Source organism: Sinocyclocheilus grahami, unplaced genomic scaffold (assembly GCF_001515645.1).
Source record: "Sinocyclocheilus grahami isolate Dianchi unplaced genomic scaffold, SAMN03320097.WGS_v1.1 scaffold347.1, whole genome shotgun sequence".
In the NCBI taxonomy this organism is placed as follows: Eukaryota; Metazoa; Chordata; class Actinopteri; order Cypriniformes; family Cyprinidae; genus Sinocyclocheilus; species Sinocyclocheilus grahami.
Window position 1 is genome coordinate 98,129 of NW_015505526.1, and position 19,401 is coordinate 117,529.

The 19,401-nt window shown below is 37.2% G+C and overlaps 1 protein-coding gene across 2 annotated transcripts in view; it reads right to left on the reverse strand.

The window, feature by feature from the left end:
- Positions 1-537: 537 nt before the first annotated feature.
- Positions 538-19,401, reverse strand: part of LOC107548422 (E3 ubiquitin-protein ligase TRIM9) — a 60,741-nt gene continuing 41,877 nt past the window's right edge. Inside the window, exons 4-11 of one of the 2 annotated variants that reach the window (XM_016229086.1) lie at positions 18,266-18,376; positions 16,566-16,719; positions 15,269-15,314; positions 13,573-13,687; positions 11,656-11,794; positions 9,117-9,420; positions 5,155-5,317; positions 538-618 (exon numbers count right to left, since the gene is read on the reverse strand). In XM_016229086.1, coding sequence (XP_016084572.1) covers positions 574-618; positions 5,155-5,317; positions 9,117-9,420; positions 11,656-11,794; positions 13,573-13,687; positions 15,269-15,314; positions 16,566-16,719; positions 18,266-18,376 — 1,077 coding nt within the window. In that variant the 3' untranslated portion in view covers positions 538-573. Of the gene's footprint in view, positions 619-5,154; positions 5,318-9,116; positions 9,421-11,655; positions 11,795-13,572; positions 13,688-15,153; positions 15,315-16,565; positions 16,720-18,265; positions 18,377-19,401 lie in introns of both variants that reach the window. The other variant, XM_016229087.1, reaches the window with a different exon arrangement.

Below are 19,401 nucleotides of genomic sequence, written 5' to 3' on the forward strand. Positions count from 1 at the left end.
TATGAACTGAAGGGACTGTAAACTTCACCATTATCTGACGCAGGGCTTTTGGCTTGACCGGGACTTTTACAATCCCAGCACCCCAGATTCATGGTCTGAGTGATGATATTTCTGAGGGCTTTTGAAGCACATTAAAGGTGAGTAAACCTGAGATTTGTGTAGCATGTGAGATTAACCTGAAACATTTTCAAATTCACTTTTAATCTCACAGTTGTTTGATATTGGTTGCGTTTTATCACTCTGTTCCATCGCTAACATATCAAATGGCTAATAAGTTGGTTTTAATCCAAATATGTTTTTGAACTATCTTTCGTTGGAGGTATGAAAAAGAGGCATAACTCTACTTCAAAGTGCTTTTGGGTCCGACTCCAGTTTTGGCCCCCGTGGGGACATTGCGGTTTGCATTTCTGTAAACATGGGAATGATTTGTAAACACTGAAATGCAAATCGCCCATATGACCATGAGGGGAAAAATATTATTAACATTAGCATTATATGTCAGTGCAGTCTAAGAGCAGAGCACTGATTTGTTTAACAAGAAAGGTCTGGCTCGTTCTTATTGGTCCAAGATGATCACATGATGCTCTTTGGGACTTCCAAACCTGTGATTAGAGTCACCTGTGAAAAAGACAAATTTCAATCATTAAAGTTGATAAATGTGATGTGCTGACTAGGCATGGGAATCTGATTCATATTATGATTCACCTTAAATGATTCTATTTCCAAATACAAATGTTCCAAATACAAGATTCAAATGTTACGAAAACTGTTTCAGGTATGTTTGTTCATTTCTATAATCTGTTTGAACTCGGCACTGTTTTCGTTCCTTCATATGCATTTGGCTAATAAGGAAACGGTCTGTAAAAAGTGTTTCACATATATGGGGTGAGCGGGGCACAAACACAGGGTTAATTGTAACACTACAAGATTCAAAAATTTCCACACGCTAGCATAAAAAAATGTCCTATTATTTCCTTGCCATATCATCTCTATATAGAGAAAAAAGGTGCCAAAGTTCAAAAATCTTTTGAAGATATTGCTGAACATTTATTTAACCATTGCAAAAGTACATTTCTGACAGAAGTAAATTTGTCATCTCGGTTTTTAGTGTTTATTTAAAATGAGACGCATCTGTTTATTGTTACAATTATTTTAATCTCCAAACTGTTTTAGAGAGTTCTGCTTCGCTTCTTATGCTTTGCTAAAAAACATGTTGGGTTGCGCTCCCCTCTATAAACGGAAAGGTCATGAATGCATTTTCTGCGCTGAACCCCGCGATGAGTTTAACAACACTTGCAGCGCAGATTACAGTTCACCGGAGTGAGCTGTTTCAAGTTTTTATGGACATGTTTCATATTTTTAACGTCTGTAAACAAATAAATTAAAACGTAAATATTAGTAGTGAAATTTTGCAGTTGTACTATAAAATAAAATGGTTATTTTTCTTAAATACTAAATTTCTGCCATATTAAACTTTTAATTAAAGGGGTCATATGATGTTGCTAAAAAGAACACTATTTTGTGTATTTGGTGTAATGAAATGTGTTTATGCATTTTAAGGTTAAAAAAACATTATTTACCACATACTGTACATTATTGTTTCTCCTCTATGCCCCGCCTTTCTGAAACGCATCAATTTTTACAAAGCTCATCGGTCTGAAAAGCGAGGTGTGCTCTGATTGGCCAGCTATCCAGTGCGTTGTGATTGGCCGAATACCTCAAGCGTGTGACGGAAATGTTACGCCCCTTACCATATTGTGATGCCGTGTCCCGGAGCGATGAGACAAAAACATTAAAACCCATTACAAACGAGGCATTTGTTGCAACCAGTGGGGACATAATTACGCATTATAATGACTTATACTGTCTTTTTACACGTTGCATCGCGCCGCGTAAACATAAAACCATGTCTGCATTTGTGATCGGAGAAACGACAAACAACAAGTGCTACTCTACACTGCCCAAAACTCGCGTTTGAATCATCAGTGGCAAATTCTTTAAATATAAAAAACGTACTTACAGTCTGTGAGTCAGAACAACCGGCGTTGTAGTCTACTCTACCAGGATCAGGAAACAGTCCTCCATAAAATGCGCTGGTCACATCGGAATATTTGGTTGAAGTGTTCTGGAACAGTGTTGTAAATACAACTTAACCACTGATTTCTAGTCGTGTCCTCTTTTGGAAGACCAAACAAAGTAGTTTCACAACGAAACACACAGTGTCTTCATGACATGGCGGCAGCAACAATACTACAGCGAGAATAAAAGTTACGCCTTCTTTCTTTGCGTGAACATATGGGCGGCGTTATGCAAATTTTCCTACATCGTGACGTAGACATGTGGGGGCGTGTTAGAAGAGCCATTTTAGGTAGGTGGGGTTGACTCTTAACTTTTATAAAGAATATCTCTTTGGGTTTGAGACTTTAGTCTTTGCAACTTTACAGATCTTCTTTATGCACCAAGAGCATGTAACACTCCAAAGAGAAAGGAAAAATTGAAATTGCATCATATGACCCCTTTAAGATTAAGATTAAGTAATGTCAATTGTTTTTTTTCTCTCAAATATTTTGGTGGGTCGTGAAATAGATTATACTTGTCTAGGTGGGTCGTGGATAGGGCTGGGACAATAAATCGATGCATCGCGAATCGAGATATGATTTTGCATCGATTCTGAGATTTTCCGAAGGCATCGCGATTCTCTCTTGAATCGATTCTGAGCTTAGTTTTTAACAGCAGATGGCACTGCGTGCTTTAGAAATAGCCGTATTCTGCTTGCTGCCAGTTCCTTACACACACACCATTTGAACCTAAAATAATCATTCATAAAGTTTGAAAATGTTGAAGCGAATTACAAGGATGTTTATAGTGGGCTGTGTTTACGTTAATCTCACATCATAAAGCATATAAGCCGATGTGCAAGTACATTTAACCACTTACATTACTCAGCCGACCGCGCAAGCGCTCTTCTTCATGAGCATTTGAGTGTGCGGTTAAAAACTAGCATAGAGCGCCATCTGCTGTTTAAAAACTAAGTTCAGAATTGATTCCAGAGAGAATCACGATGCATTCCGAAAATCTCGGAATCGATCCACGAATCGCGATGCATCGATTTATTGTCCCAGCCCTAGTTGTGGAATGGAAAGGTTTGGGAACCCCTACACTAGAATATCGCACGGCTGGACAAGGCTTTCAGCCAATCAGATCTGAGGACCAGAAAGAACTGTTGTGTGTATATATATATATATATATATATATATATATATATATATATATATATATAATTTAAGTAGGCCTATGAATCATTACATAATTATTAAAGCAGAAATATTTAAAAACCAAGTGTTTTTTATATTCCAATTAATTAATTTTGCTTGTAAATGTCTTCTTGTAAAATCTGTCAAACGGCTACAATATTTCAGAACTCAGCAGCGCGTGTTCTCATGGCAGCACATCAGTGGTGTCCTCTGTAATTTGCGCTGGCTTCCAGTTCAATCGCGTATTGAGTTTAAAACGCTTGTTTTAACCTATAAAGCTGCGCATGAATTTGCTCCTTCTTATGTTTGTGATTTAGTTACCCCTTACATGCCTTCTCGTCCTCTTCGTTCTGCTGATTCTCTTCTGTGGAATGGAAAGGTTTGGGAACCCCTACACTAGAATATCGCACGGCTGGACAAGGCTTTCAGCCAATCAGATCTGAGGACCAGAAAGAACTGTTGTGTGTATATATATATATATATATATATATATATATATATATATATATATATATAATTTAAGTAGGCCTATGAATCATTACATAATTATTAAAGCAGAAATATTTAAAAACCAAGTGTTTTTTATATTCCAATTAATTAATTTTGCTTGTAAATGTCTTCTTGTAAAATCTGTCAAACGGCTACAATATTTCAGAACTCAGCAGCGCGTGTTCTCATGGCAGCACATCAGTGGTGTCCTCTGTAATTTGCGCTGGCTTCCAGTTCAATCGCGTATTGAGTTTAAAACGCTTGTTTTAACCTATAAAGCTGCGCATGAATTTGCTCCTTCTTATGTTTGTGATTTAGTTACCCCTTACATGCCTTCTCGTCCTCTTCGTTCTGCTGATTCTCTTCTTCTCTATCAGCCCCACTTCAGATTAAAAACTATGGGACAGAGAGCTTTCTCTTGTGCCGCTCCGAGGTTATGGAATGTGCTTCCTTTAAAGGTCCCATGGCATGAAAATGTCACTTTATGAGGTTTTTTTAACATTAATATGAGTTCCCCTAGCCTGCCTATGGTCCCCCAGTGGCTAGAAATGGCGATAGGTGTAAACCGAGCCCTGGGTATCCTGCTTCGCCTTTGAGAAAATGAAAGCTCAGATGGCCCAATCTGGAATCTCCCCTTTATGTCGTCATACGGGAAAAGGTTACCTCCCCTTTCTCTGCTTTGCCCGCCCAGAGAATTTGGCCCACCTATGAGAAAATTAGCTACTACCGTGCGAGGCGAGCACAATATTTTTTTTTCCTCGAGACATCATGGCTTGCAAACGAGCGAAGCATGGCAGTTGCCCCGCCTCTCTCCTCCTCATTAGCATTAAAGCTACATACACAGAAATGGCACATCCTAAGGAAAGCTCATTGTGGGACTGGCTCGTAGTGGCTGAAATTCTGCACCAAGGCTGAATTTCGGGAAAGAGACTTCAGATACAGTACTAGGGACCACTTAGGCCTATATAAAAGCATCTAAAAAGCAGCATGTCATGGGACCTTTAAACATTCAAAGTGCTCCTACACTAAGTACTTTTAAGAAATTGTTGAAAACCCACTTTTTAAAAATTGTCTATTATGATTAAGTTGTATTTACATGTGACATTGTTGTAGCGCTTTGGGTTGAGAAAAGCGCATTATAAATAAAATGTATTATTATTTATTAAAGTAAAGAAATGTTTGATCAATTTTCATTGCTTCCCTAAAAGTTTTTAATGAGCTCCTACATTTTTAAACTTAGGATAACATTTGTGGTAAAACATTTAAAAAATCTAAACATGCCAGAAGAATCTAGACGTTTGGTAAAGCAACTTGAAGGTCATGAGAATGATTCAGAATAAGAAACAGCTCTGGATCCCCAATGCTACCGATCACGGAGTATGTTAAAGCTCAGTGTGGATCGGCTGCTCACCTGGACGTTGCGGTTGAGGCTAACTGCGGGCATGAACACACCCTCCAGGTTCTCGAAAGCCATGGGTCCATGCTGCTGTTTGTTGATGAAGAAGGTCAGACTATGTTTTGTCAGGTCTAACAGAATCCCCACAGTTGAACCCTTTGTGATGCCACCCTCAGCCCTGCAAGAATCACAGAGAAGAGGAAGGAGACAAATGAAGTGAATCAGCGACACAGGATACACAGGAATGTTTTGATCCAAGATCTCTCTGGGCAGAGGTATGAGAAGGATGCAGGAAATGGAGAATTTGGAGTAGAGCTGGATCAGAGAAACTGTGCTATGACTCCACTTTACTCACAACTCCAGTATGTATGTTACTTCTGAATCACAGCAATGCTAATATTCAGTTTGACAGGATGACTGCAAGTGTGATATCACCTACTTATATTTATAGAGTAGTGAAGAAAAATTCAACAGCTCATGCACATTTTAAAAGAAACATGTTGAGGAATACAAGAGAAGCCTCTACATATCATGTATTTCTAAACATTGGCCCTGTTTCCACCTATTATTAAAGGTTCAGTTCACCAGGGTTTTAGTCAATAATTTAATGCAATAAACAGTACTGTAAACAGAAGCTCAACCATGTTTGCTTGATGCGCAAGAACCAATGAGGTTAGTTCTTACGTGTCATGTGAGCACGTTTGAGCTTCGGCAAGAGCCAGTGATATTTGTTCTTACACATCAAGCAAGCACAGTTCAATTTCTGTTTACTATATTTGATATGCTGTAAGAAAGTAGATTAATGTTTATATGTGAATAAATCTGTTCATCTCTCTTCAATGTAGCGCATCGATTCGCTAGAGGAGGCCTTTGTTCACTTTTTATTATGGATGGATGAGCTTTATTTCACTTCTTTTGGACTGATGCACTGCCATTAAACAGCTTGGAAGATCAAAGACAATTTTTAATATAACTCCGACTGGATTCGTCTGAAAGAAGAAAGTCATATACACCTAGGATGCCTTGAAGGTGAGTAATTCATGGGCTAATTTTCATTTTTGGGTGAACTAACCCTTTAAGTTGTTTGGAACTTAATTATCCCATTAACATGCATTTCAAATACACCTCATGTGACTCCTTGTGTTCAGATTTTTTAAAGCCATTCCTCTCATATTTTGTCACAATCTGCATCACTTTCTGTGTCGTTTCTCATTAAAGCTATGGTGTGAACTTCTCTATACTTAAGAATTACAATGATTATTAAAACTTTATAGTCAATGTTATAGTTATCAATCTGTGTATCATTCAATCATTCATTTTTTTATTTAATATTGAAAGCAGAAAAATTAGAAAACTGATCCCTTTTTAGTTTTTTTCCAAAAAACGAAAAACGAGAATTCAGCTTAAATTTTCGTTTTTCGTTCATGGGTGGAAAAATGAATAAACAGTTTGAATATTTGATTTCTACGTGTGGGCGGGAATTAAATGCCCCTTTCTGCTGATTGGTCAGTTCTTCTGCAGTGTCACGCAGCAGAATAATAGTCCTCCACTGCTGCAGTTGTATGGATTCTTAACACATTTGATCAATTTCATATTTTTCTCAACAAACAGACTAAATGAATAGCTTGTCTAATGACAGAGTATTAAGTTCCCTCGATGGGGGAAAAATCCAAGTGAACATCAATCAGTACTCGATATTAATTTAAACTATAAATATGACTGCTGCTTATTTCCTGTGCACCTCAATCCTGGTCTGCGCTTGACTGTAGTCGCGTCTGTCTGCTTATTGAGTTTATTTAACCCATCGCAATTTCGCAACATCGCAATGTCCTGCTTGAAAACAACAAAAAAAACGAAAAAGTAGCCGTTTTCAAATTTTTCTACATTCAATATTAAATAAAAAAATGAATGATCGAATGATACACGGATTGTTATCCTTGGTGTGAATGGGTCTTAACTTGAATGTGCATGCTGCACTCAGCAATGAAAATGAACATAAAGCGTTATATGTTTCCACCTGTATTTAGTGCTGACCACTTGTGTGCAGATCACCAAAAATGCATCTCAATACAAACAGAACCATTGAGTTTCTAGAACATTTTCTTATCTAACAAATATCACAAAGCTGATAATACTAGAACTATTACTAGCAAAGTTCTACATAAGTGACTCTGCAAACTACTTTCACCTGAATGGTTTACCTGCTTACAGCCTCTGGGTGATGGAGGGAGAAGAGAATAAAAGAAACATGCTGGGAAAACAAGACATCTTAAAAATCTATTAAATATTTTTTTTTAAAGAGAAGAGGAAAAAACTGTTCAAAGACAAAGAAGTAGAACAAGCTTGGCTTCAGGCTACATTAAGTAGGTTACATACGAATGGCACAGATTTCTGGGACTGTTAAGTGTAACACTAGCAGTACTGTTAGCGTGTCCTCGCAGTCACCTCACTATCAATAAATGGAGGCAGAATTTTAAATCCTTGCATTAGTATTCAAGTGTTATAATCAGCCTGTCCTTCATTCTCTCCAGAGGATACTGCATCAGCATAACTGTGACAGTGTACATGCACTACATCTACAGTATATCCTAATCAAACCTTTATGCTAAGACAGTTTATAATGCTTCACAACTATGAAAATATTCCAACATACTGTAATATGGTGTATACATCATCAGCATAGAACTATCACAGACATGTGTGTTGTTGTCTTGCCTATCTTGCTCTTCCACGTATACTATTTTAGCAAGTTTACATCTATGTCATTTGCAGATGCTTTTTCTAAGAGGCTATTCACACATAATGCATTTTGCTTTGAAAAACGTGAGACGTGGATTTTGGAATAGTGGAAAAATGCAATGTTCCGAAATGCGTTTCTTAACAATTGAACTTATTTTAACTTAAGCGCTGCATTTTTAGTATGCCATGTTATGCGCAAGAAACTGCAAAAGACACAAAACATGATTGCAATGATCAAACACGTCCATCTACTGCTTGTTTACATAGAAAAACAATGGGAATATAGTGGAACGGAAAAACATGTTCTATGCGAACAGTCCATTAAATTGCATTTAAAGTACACGTTTTATTAGTTTTTGCTGAATGGGAACTGAAGCCATAACCTTGGCGTTGCTAGCATCATGCTCTACTGTTTAAGCTACAGAAAAACTGTACAGTAATTTAATGAACACATTAATTTTCATTTATGTCCTTAACATAAAAGAATGAGATGAATCCAGGCTTCTTTTAATGTTTTCATGTTATAAAATCTATAGTAATTAAAATCTCCTCCTTGCTTCAAAAATGTCTGTAGCAATTAGAGTTCATCTCTCAACTTTCAGAGTTTGCTTCACATTTAGTTGTGATACCATGCATAAATAAGTTATATACATCCATATTATTCATAGTTTTAAATTCAGATGTAGTTATTTGGGTTTATTTTCCCCTAATGTTTCCCATGTGCACATAAAAACAACATTCCTTCACCCCAAAATTTAAATTATATCATTTACTCATTCTCAAGTCTTTCTTGAAGACATTCTTTCATCTTTAGGACACAAATAAACATACTTCACATCATTTTTCCCTATGTTTCTGATGTCTTTATGAAGTTTATAGACATCAACAGCGAGTACAATTGAGCAGCCGTTGACCATATTTGACGTGCTCTATGTGTGTATTGATCAAAGTTTATTAATATAAAGCCTAAATTAAACTCTTCATCATGTAAAGTGATTGTTTGTTCAGAAGACTTGGATTAAACCACTCATTTCATATGAATACTTGTCTGTAATCACCTTTTCCAGCTTGACAATTTTGGTTATGTGGACTTTCAGTGAATAGACAAAAATTATGTGTTGGACAGATGGTCCCTTCCTGTCCAAGCGGTGGTGCCTGTCCAAAATAATGTGGACCAAATCTGTCAAAAGCCCAGCTTGCAAAATAGATCACCACCCTAGAAAAATTAAGATGCGTACCTGTTGGTGTGGGAGTTGTTGTGCATGAACCAGGAGCGATTGTTGTCCACATACATGGCCCAGGCCTTATCGTCCTTCCCTAGCATCATGTCCTTCATCGTATTAATCCGTGCCACACCGAATGCGGGGTCGGGGTGGTTGTCATAGCGATCCACACTAAGTTCCCAGTAATGCACGCCCTTGGAGAAGGCAGCCGTCCCGAGCACCACGCGATCATCGTAACTGTTACAAGTCACAGTCTGGTTTTCATTAGATAGGACAATGTCTCTGTGAGCTGACGTAGGGTCAAAGGTGAACCATGCCACTGCAGAGGAAAGATTAAATAAAGTTAGTTAAAGCCAGAATAATCCAGTGTGGTTCAAAAACATATTTGCAGTTAAAGAGGCTAATCAATAAAAAATACTAAGATTAATCAAAATAGAATCTCACAGCATTTGACTGACATTACTGTACACTGTATTTGACAATAGTTAATGCTGTTTCTCAAACTGTTTGTGCAAAAAAGAAAAAAAGTCCAATGTAAAAAGTGCACCAAATTTAAATTCCACCATTTTCTTTGTGACTTAAAAGGCTTTTTCTGTTTAGTTTTCTGTTAAGATTTAAAAAAACAGAGCCAAGGGGTTTTTAGGACAGTTATATCTGACAGATAAAAGGATCGTTTTATGTGTGATATTCCCAGAAAAAAATATATATAAAAGAGGTTAAGTTTAGTCATCATAATTTGCTGATCATACACATAGCTACACATATTCACTCCTGCAGTGACACGTGAATTATTAAAAGAGCTGAAGGAATGAAATATTGAAGCTAGTATGCAGAGGGCCTGTAAGGAAAATCTAGCATCAAACCCTAATAAGTCCAGTATTAATTAAACATCTCCTTTAGGTTCCCTGGTTTATGTAGTTTTGCAAACAGCAATCTAGAACCTGCCAATGTAACTATAACTGGGGTCTTAATTCTAACAGTCTTCTATTGGTGCAAAACTTAAAAGCCAGTCACAGGACTTAAATATACACCTATAAATAAACACAATAAATATAAATAATTATCTTTTTTTTTTCCATGAACATTTATACATTTTAATCTAAATCGTAACATTGAAAAAGTAAATATACATAGTTAATGTGTGTGTTAATTTACCCCTGTTCCCACTGTGCTTCTCAATTAGGGAAAAGTGTTTTTATGCCCTTTAAAGTGATTTAAGCGTGTATGCCATTTTGCTAAATATGAAATTAATTCTAATTAAATTGTTTTGCCATCTTTCATCACATTCCAAGCTATAAACATAAGTTAGCCATGTTTATTCAAGGTGAACACTGTAGATATGTTGTTAAAAGTTAAGAAATACATAGAGTATAGTGAAATTGTACAAGTTCTATTCACAAGATAAAAGAACAGTTCACCCAAACATGAACATTTGCTGAAAATGTTCTCATCCTCAGGTCATCCAAGACCTTCATTGGAACAAATTTGGAGAAATTTAGCATTACATCACTTGCTCATCAATGAATCCTCTGCATTGAATGGGTGCCGTCAGAATGAGAGTCCAAACAGTGAAAAAGTCTGTCCCCTGTTATCCTCTCTTATCAAAATCCACTTTAGAACTATTTTTGACTGTTTTTGCTTGTAAATGATGCTTGAACTGTGCTGCATTTTTTTCTCTTGATTCAGACGAGATTACTTTTTTCAATGGAGAAAGCAATATTATGGATATATGACTCACATTTTAGCAAAAGCTTGTAGTTAAAAAGTCTTGAGGGATTTGTTTCTTACAAACACGCAACTTTTTTGGTTCACAAGATGTTACTTAATGGACTGGACTCATGGTGTTTGCTTGAGGTTTTCATCAGCTGTTCGGACTCTTATTCTGACGGCACCCATTCACTGCAGAGGATCCATTGCTGAGCAAGTGATGTAATGCTAAATTTCTCCAAATCTGTTCCCATGAAGAAACAAACACATCTTGAATGGCCTGAGGGTGAGTAGGGAGATGGTGAGTTTTTGGGTTAACTATTATTTGAATATTGAGTAACTTACATCAAATTCACACAATATAGTGCATTTGTCTACTACTGCTCAGCCATAGAAATCAGTTTCCAAAAAAGCTACAGCAGGGTCAGTGTTTTTGAACAAATCAGTTGTGTGAATGATTCAATGACTCACTCATATAGAAAGTCACTCTATTGGTTCAACATTAACGTGCAGAAGTGGAATGGAGTGGTATAAATATCAGCATTTTTGAAATAACACTCAGTCAAATGAACTCCCTATGAGACTATAAGTCTCTACGTCTACATAGAGTCTACGTAGGATGTTTGATCAGTAGAGTAGCTAAAAAGTAATGAGAATAGTTTTCCTATAAAACACTCATTAAAGAGATGCATCCACAGCAGGGTTCCACAGAGGAAAGGGAATATATAATGCGAAAGCTGTGTGAATGAGCGTCATAGATAGAAAAGAAGCTTTAAGAACTCTCAGAGGCCCTATTAAAGGTGAATGAAAGAAGCTGTGTGAAGAAGTAGACGACCAAAACACCCACCATCAGACGTTTTCAAAACAACAACTTTGCTGTACGCTCCCACTCCAGCAGAGTTGTACGCTTTGACTCGAGCGTTGTATGAACTGTTGAAATGAAGGCCGTCCACTGTACAGATGGTCTCTTTCCCAACATAGACTTCCTAAAACATGGACAGGGAAAGAGGAAAAAAGCAGACAAGGTGTAAGGTAAAAATAGAAAGCATCTGGTAAAACATGATCTCATGTAAGATAAGATATAAGACAACACTGCACGTTTATCATGGATGATAAAATAAGCTGCAGATTTCTGAAAGAGAAGCAGAGACTTTTAAGCATTTCAAAAACAAGATAACATAAAAAGCTTCCTGCAACCCTACTTTGGAAAAGCAGTTTGCAAGATTTAATGGCACAGAGTTAACTGGTCTGAATTTTCACGCTTTAAGTGGGATTCAAACCAACTTCAACTTCAAAAATATTTTAATTTGTGTTCCGAAGATGAACGAAGATCTTATGGGTTTGAAACAACATGAGGGTGAGTAATTAATGACAGAATTTTCATTTATGGGTGAACTATCCCTTTAAAGACCGCAACCACTAGTGTCAGTTGCTAGTGCACATCTTCTTGAGGCCAGAGGAGTGAGGTTTACCTGCACAGTTCTTAATAGCTGGCCTCCTTTAAACTGCACTCTTGTCCGGGTCACGGCACCAATGTCACTGGTTCTACTGGCACCGCTCCGAATGGGATATAAATTAGCACCAATTCGCTTAGAAGGCTAGCATTTCATTGCATCCCAGACTAGCTTGCATCCATTAAACAAATATCAACAGGGGCGTAGTTTGTGGGGGGATATAACCCCCCCCCCCATATTTATACCATGGTTAATGGAAACCTCAAATCAGGCTATAAAAATCATGTACGAACCGAACGGAGCAGTTATCAGACTGAAACGTAGTTTATAAGCGGCGCACAGAGTACACCAGCGCGCTCGAGAAGTGTGATAAGATTTGCGCGAGCCATTCCTATCGCAAAGCTGATGGTTAAATATGTGATCTATTTGAATTATTTAGAGAAACAACCACTTTAAAAAGCTATGGAGAAAGTCGAACATTATCTAAAAAAGTAAATAAACTAAAAAGACTGATGAAAAGAGGAGAAAAGTCTTGAACCAGCACTAACATATAGGCTATTAAAATCTTTTTAAATCATGACCACCTTTACTAGAATGTATCACGTTTTATTGTAGGCTTATTTATTGTGTAAAATTTAGACTCTACTAAATCAGTTCACACTTCAAACCAAAACTACGCCCTTGAATATGAAATCATGTTCATGACTGAGAAACTAAACGCTACTGGCTATTTTTTTTTTTTTAAAAAAAGGGAACAAGCTCTTTAAAAAAGTATTGATTCAGTACGAAACATATATTGACTTCCCATGGCATGTTGAATTAGAACATTCTGTCAAACTATTGCGTATAAGTGCCTAAATCATATAAAATATATTACATAGATATATCCTATGTAAACAAGTAATTGTTAACTATGATGTTACTTTATTGCATCAACTTTGCATAGATGATAGCACAAAAGGTCATTTCACAAAAATAAATATATAAGCAAACAAACAAATAAATAAACCTTATGAGTGAGCATGAGCCGGGACTCTACTAAAACAGTTCACACTTCAAACCAAAACTACGCCCTTGAATATGAAATCATGTTCATGACTGAGAAACTAAACGCTACTGGCTATTTTTTTTTTTAAAAAGGGAACAAGCTCTTTAAAAAAGTATTGATTCAGTACGAAACATATCAGCACAAGAATGAAAACTGTGCATATGAGTTGATTTTATTCAGAGTACAAAATGATTAAGAGATTTCTTTGTTTTCTTGACCGCTGAATGATCTCAGTGTAGAAGTAAAAATGTTGTAGATGTACCCGGTAAGACCCGCTATTCCCGTCATCCAGCTCCAGCACGTAACCCTCTACAAGCAGGGCTTGGACAGTAGTTATCCTCCAGGCCAAAGTGGCGCTGTTGTTCCGAATGCAGCATTTTTCCAACTGCTTGTAGTCTTATTTATTGTGTAAAATTTAGACTCTACTAAATCAGTTCACACTTCAAACCAAAACTACGCCCTTGAATATGAAATCATGTTCATGACTGAGAAACTAAACGCTACTGGCTATTTTTTTTTTTTTAAAAAAAGGGAACAAGCTCTTTAAAAAAGTATTGATTCAGTACGAAACATATCAGCACAAGAATGAAAACTGTGCATATGAGTTGATTTTATTCAGAGTACAAAATGATTAAGAGATTTCTTTGTTTTCTTGACCGCTGAATGATCTCAGTGTAGAAGTAAAAATGTTGTAGATGTACCCGGTAAGACCCGCTATTCCCGTCATCCAGCTCCAGCACGTAACCCTCTACAAGCAGGGCTTGGACAGTAGTTATCCTCCAGGCCAAAGTGGCGCTGTTGTTCCGAATGCAGCATTTTTCCAACTGCAACAGCGGTGCAGGAGGCACTGTGGAGGTCTCCGCTAAACGACAAAAATATTAACAGAGTACGCATTTAAGCACTGACTGTTATACACTGAAGCATCACAAGGTTAAACGGGGTAATCATGGAGTGACATGCATGGGAATAAGCACTTCCTTAAAGTCACTGGTGCCAAACAGAGGATAAGGGGCTGTGGGTTTGGGAGGGGTCGAGTATTGTAGGGAAACAGTTTGTAGCAGCTCTGAAATACCTCCTGTGCTCTCCTCCTCTTTCTGGTCACCTGCGTGCATTTGTTTCAATAAAGCAGCCTCCTGACCATCTGAAAGATGATATCGGACAAAGCAGGTGTTGCATGTGTGAGATTATAACAAATGCCACAGTTAAGAACTATAGTACATGGCCTTCAGATATTCCAAAAGACGGCATAGATGAAATCATTAAGAGCCTGATGGACTGCCTGAGGAATAAGAAATAAACAATATCAATATAAGAAAATGTTAAGTTATATTGACTTCCCATGGCATGTTGAATTAGAACATTCTGTCAAACTATTGCGTATAAGTGCCTAAATCATATAAAATATATTACATAGATATATCCTATGTAAACAAGTAATTGTTAACTATGATGTTACTTTATTGCATCAACTTTGCATAGATGATAGCACAAAAGGTCATTTCACAAAAATAAATATATAAGCAAACAAACAAATAAATAAACCTTATGAGTGAGCATGAGCCGGGACTCTACTAAAACAGTTCACACTTCAAACCAAAACTACGCCCTTGAATATGAAATCATGTTCATGACTGAGAAACTAAACGCTACTGGCTATTTTTTTTTTTAAAAAGGGAACAAGCTCTTTAAAAAAGTATTGATTCAGTACGAAACATATCAGCACAAGAATGAAAACTGTGCATATGAGTTGATTTTATTCAGAGTACAAAATGATTAAGAGATTTCTTTGTTTTCTTGACCGCTGAATGATCTCAGTGTAGAAGTAAAAATGTTGTAGATGTACCCGGTAAGACCCGCTATTCCCGTCATCCAGCTCCAGCACGTAACCCTCTACAAGCAGGGCTTGGACAGTAGTTATCCTCCAGGCCAAAGTGGCGCTGTTGTTCCGAATGCAGCATTTTTCCAACTGCAACAGCGGTGCAGGAGGCACTGTGGAGGTCTCCGCTAAACGACAAAAATATTAACAGAGTACGCATTTAAGCACTGACTGTTATACACTGAAGCATCACAAGGTTAAACGGGGTAATCATGGAGTGACATGCATGGGAATAAGCACTTCCTTAAAGTCACTGGTGCCAAACAGAGGATAAGGGGCTGTGGGTTTGGGAGGGGTCGAGTATTGTAGGGAAACAGTTTGTAGCAGCTCTGAAATACCTCCTGTGCTCTCCTCCTCTTTCTGGTCACCTGCGTGCATTTGTTTCAATAAAGCAGCCTCCTGACCATCTGAAAGATGATATCGGACAAAGCAGGTGTTGCATGTGTGAGTCTAGAGGTAAAACTGTGGGGGGTCATTAGCCTCTGAAACTGGGAATGACAGAATTTATTTTTTGGATTGTGTAGCCCAATTTGACAAGATGTGAGTTTGCAAGATTGGTTTTATTTCCCCAAACTCGTTTAATTGCCATTTCTGAAGCTGTTGTTTACTAGTCCAGATTCTAGATACCACATTCTAAATGGAAAAACAAGAATCTCATTGCAACAAATTCATATTATATTATTAGCTTTATTACAGTGAACACCAGCATTTTTTTTAGTTACTCATAAACAACTGTTAATTACACAAATTATGTTGCATGATCATTTTTATATATTTCTGAAAATATTTCTGAATTCTCCCTACTGAAAAAAAAACAACTTTTTTTTTTATTAGAAGAGGTGCTACTTTTTTATGCTCACCAGGGCTGCATTTATATGAAAATGAAGTAGTATGCATTTATATGAAGAATACAATCAACAGTAATATTGTGAACTGTTATTACATTTTTTTAATGCTTTTCCATGTATATTTTAAAAATGTATTCCTGTGATGGCAAAGCTAAATTTTCAGCATCATTACTCCAGTCTTCAGTGTCACATGATGCTTTAAAAACCATTCTAATATGCAGATTTGATGCTCAAGAAACATTTCTTATTATTATCAATGCTTTTTTAGGATTCTTTGATGAATAGAAAGTTGACAAGAACAGCATTTATTTGAAATCGAAGTCTTTTGTAACATTATAGATGTCTTTACCGTCACTGTTAATCAATTTAATGCATCCTTACTGAATAAAAGAATTAATTTCTTTTAAAAATCCCAACTGGCATAACCTGATTATGTAATGTACATTGCTTGTTAACGTTACGCCCCCCACACTGGTGATTACAAGCAGCAAACATGAAATCTCATTTGTTAGGTGTGTTGCCACATGTTACCTTTATTCTGGGTGAAGTCCAGCTGGAGAATCGACTGCATCAGAGGATCTGTGTTGACGGTCAAGGCGAATTCTGGGCAGACCTTTGGCTCCAACGCACCTTTTACCCACTGTTCCTGAGACGCCAGGACACGCTTTATCAACGCATCTGAGATCTGGAAGAGAAATTATCATTTTACTTTTGAAATTGGAAAATGGTTTGGAATTTCAGCGCATGAAAAAAAATTTACTATTCTTTTAAGGACATGATATTTAGGCCCAATCCCAATTCTATTTTATACCCCTTCCCCTTCCCCTTCCCCTCCGCCTACCCCTTCCACTTGTCAAGGGGTAGGGGTGAAAATATTCCCCTAAGAATCGGGACACCACTACTATGCCGTCACACGTCATCATACATGGTTTAGCTCCTACAATACACACACCTATACTGATGTGCCTTAGAGCCTTTAATTACCGTTCTATATTAATGCGCTGCTTACTGACACACACACACATATATATATCGTAGATCGCGCACCTCACACATCCAGGAGAAAAGAAACTTGTCAACGCTGCCCCACGACTTTTATTAATAACAGTTTAAATACTGAATCACTACATTATATTCGCTGTTTTTTAAGTAAGTACATACACACATCTTTCAACTCTCTCTCTCTCTCTCTCTCTCTTTCGAATTGGCAATATTTGAGAAAAGGGTTTAGCGATTTCTAATTATTGGGGGGACTAGCCCCCCTCAATGTCTACGGTGGTTATCGCCCTGATCAGACATGGAAATATGTTGACACTATCGTGCAGTCTGTAATGATATGACGTTAGTTAGCAAATATTAGCGATTTTTTGCACACATTTCTTTGAGTAACATGACCGTAAATATGAACTCACGATTGAATGTAACATAAAACAAATGATTACTTTTCGTTCAAATCTTTATTAATGCCAAAAATGCTTACATTTATGTGTCTTTTTGTTCGCTCGGGCAGCCATGTTGCCCCTGAAGCCGGTTTACGCTGAGATAATTCATACCCCTTCGTTTGAAGTGTGGTCCCGAAAAATCTTTGTTTGAAGGGCTGTCTGGCCCTTCCCCTTCCCCTACCCCTCCAACCAAAAGAGAATTGAGACACCCCTACCCCTTCACGTGAACGCGCGAAACGGAGAAGGGCTAAGGGGTAGAATTGGGATTGGGCCTTAGCTTCTGTACAACTTTAGTACTTTCAGCCACTGATGTACAATACAAAAGATTTAGTCCATAACATTCTGCACAGTGTTTCAGCGATTCACCCTTTTCCTTTGTGCATCGGTTTGTCTTGATCCTCAAAATACATTGTTTTCTGCCAACTGCTTCTTTCTTCCTGCCTTTTCAGAAATCTCTACTGGGCAGGCATCTCTGACTCACATTACATGCTTTGTGAAGGCACTCAAAGAAACATCACAATCGATACTTCATAAAAAATTCAGTAAAGAGGCAGCGTTGCTCATCTGGAGCTGTCGTCTCTATATTTTATACGTTCACTCCTGCGAAACATCAATTATTGAAAGAGTTTAATTGCTGAGGGCCAGTCTGAACACAGCTTACATGGCACCAAGTTTCATTCATACTTCTGAATTATAACAGGCAGAAATTAGGGATGGAACCAGCACTTGAAATATGTTTTCTTTTAAATGATTATTATTGTTATTATGTGCTTCTCTCTGGGGGGGTACCTGTAGGAATCCACTGGGATCGTTCTCTTTAATAACCTCCAGACAGAATTCCATCATTCCTGTGGTCTGTCGGAGCTTCATGGTGCAGTGAGTTATCTGATCCTTTACGGTCTGAAACAGAGAGGAGATGGTTAGAGTCTCATGATCACACACATACAGTCAGTTCAATCAAAGACATGCTCACAGTGATGAACTCCTGCTGTGAGTGTCACATCAGACAGACACCTCAAAGAGATATGGAGCCGTATAACCAATATCATCATCTACTGTCAGAGAGTCGCAACAAGACACGATTTGTATGGCTGCCAATGATCATCAGTCTCAGCCAATTAAGGGAATGTTCCAGATTCAATACAAGCTAAGCTCAATCGATTACCACAAAAATAATTTAAACAGAAACATGGAGCAAGGCATTGCACCTAAATAAACATTACATGCATATGTTAACACAGGCACAAAACAGAGTTATACATGTTAATATGAGACTAGTGTTATAAAATAAACCTTTCAGCTCCTGTCGTGACTAGATTATGTGGTAAACATGGTTACTTTCATGTTGCATGCAAGGTTCCCTATAGTGAAAAATAAATATACTAAAATGTATTGGAAATATATTTATTTCATGCTAAGCATATTACAAATACATTTAAATATGTATGTGCTTAATAAGAATACCCTGAAATTGTACTTTTGGTATACTAAACTGGTATACTTAAAGTCTGCTAAATTGGAACAACTGATTTTGTACTTAGTAGTAGTGCTTCTAAAGATATACTGAAGTACATTGTGTATATTCAAAGATCATATAATCCTCATCAGTAGTGATATTAAAACACAAGTAGTATTCAAAATAAAGTCTTGAGCAATATGTCAGTTAATGTATTAATACATTTGAACTATACTTAGTGTAGTTAGTAGGAATATACTATACTTTGTACTATATCTTCCTTTTTTTACTAGGGTTACTTGAAAGGATGTGACATAACTATCCACAAATTACTGGAAGCCAGGCATAATGTCATGTCAATGAACTGGGAAATAATCTCGCTGCTGCAAATGGTTTTGAATGGTATTTTTGAATGTTTTTTAAAATATATATACAGTGGGTACGGAAAGTATTCAGACCCCCATCAATT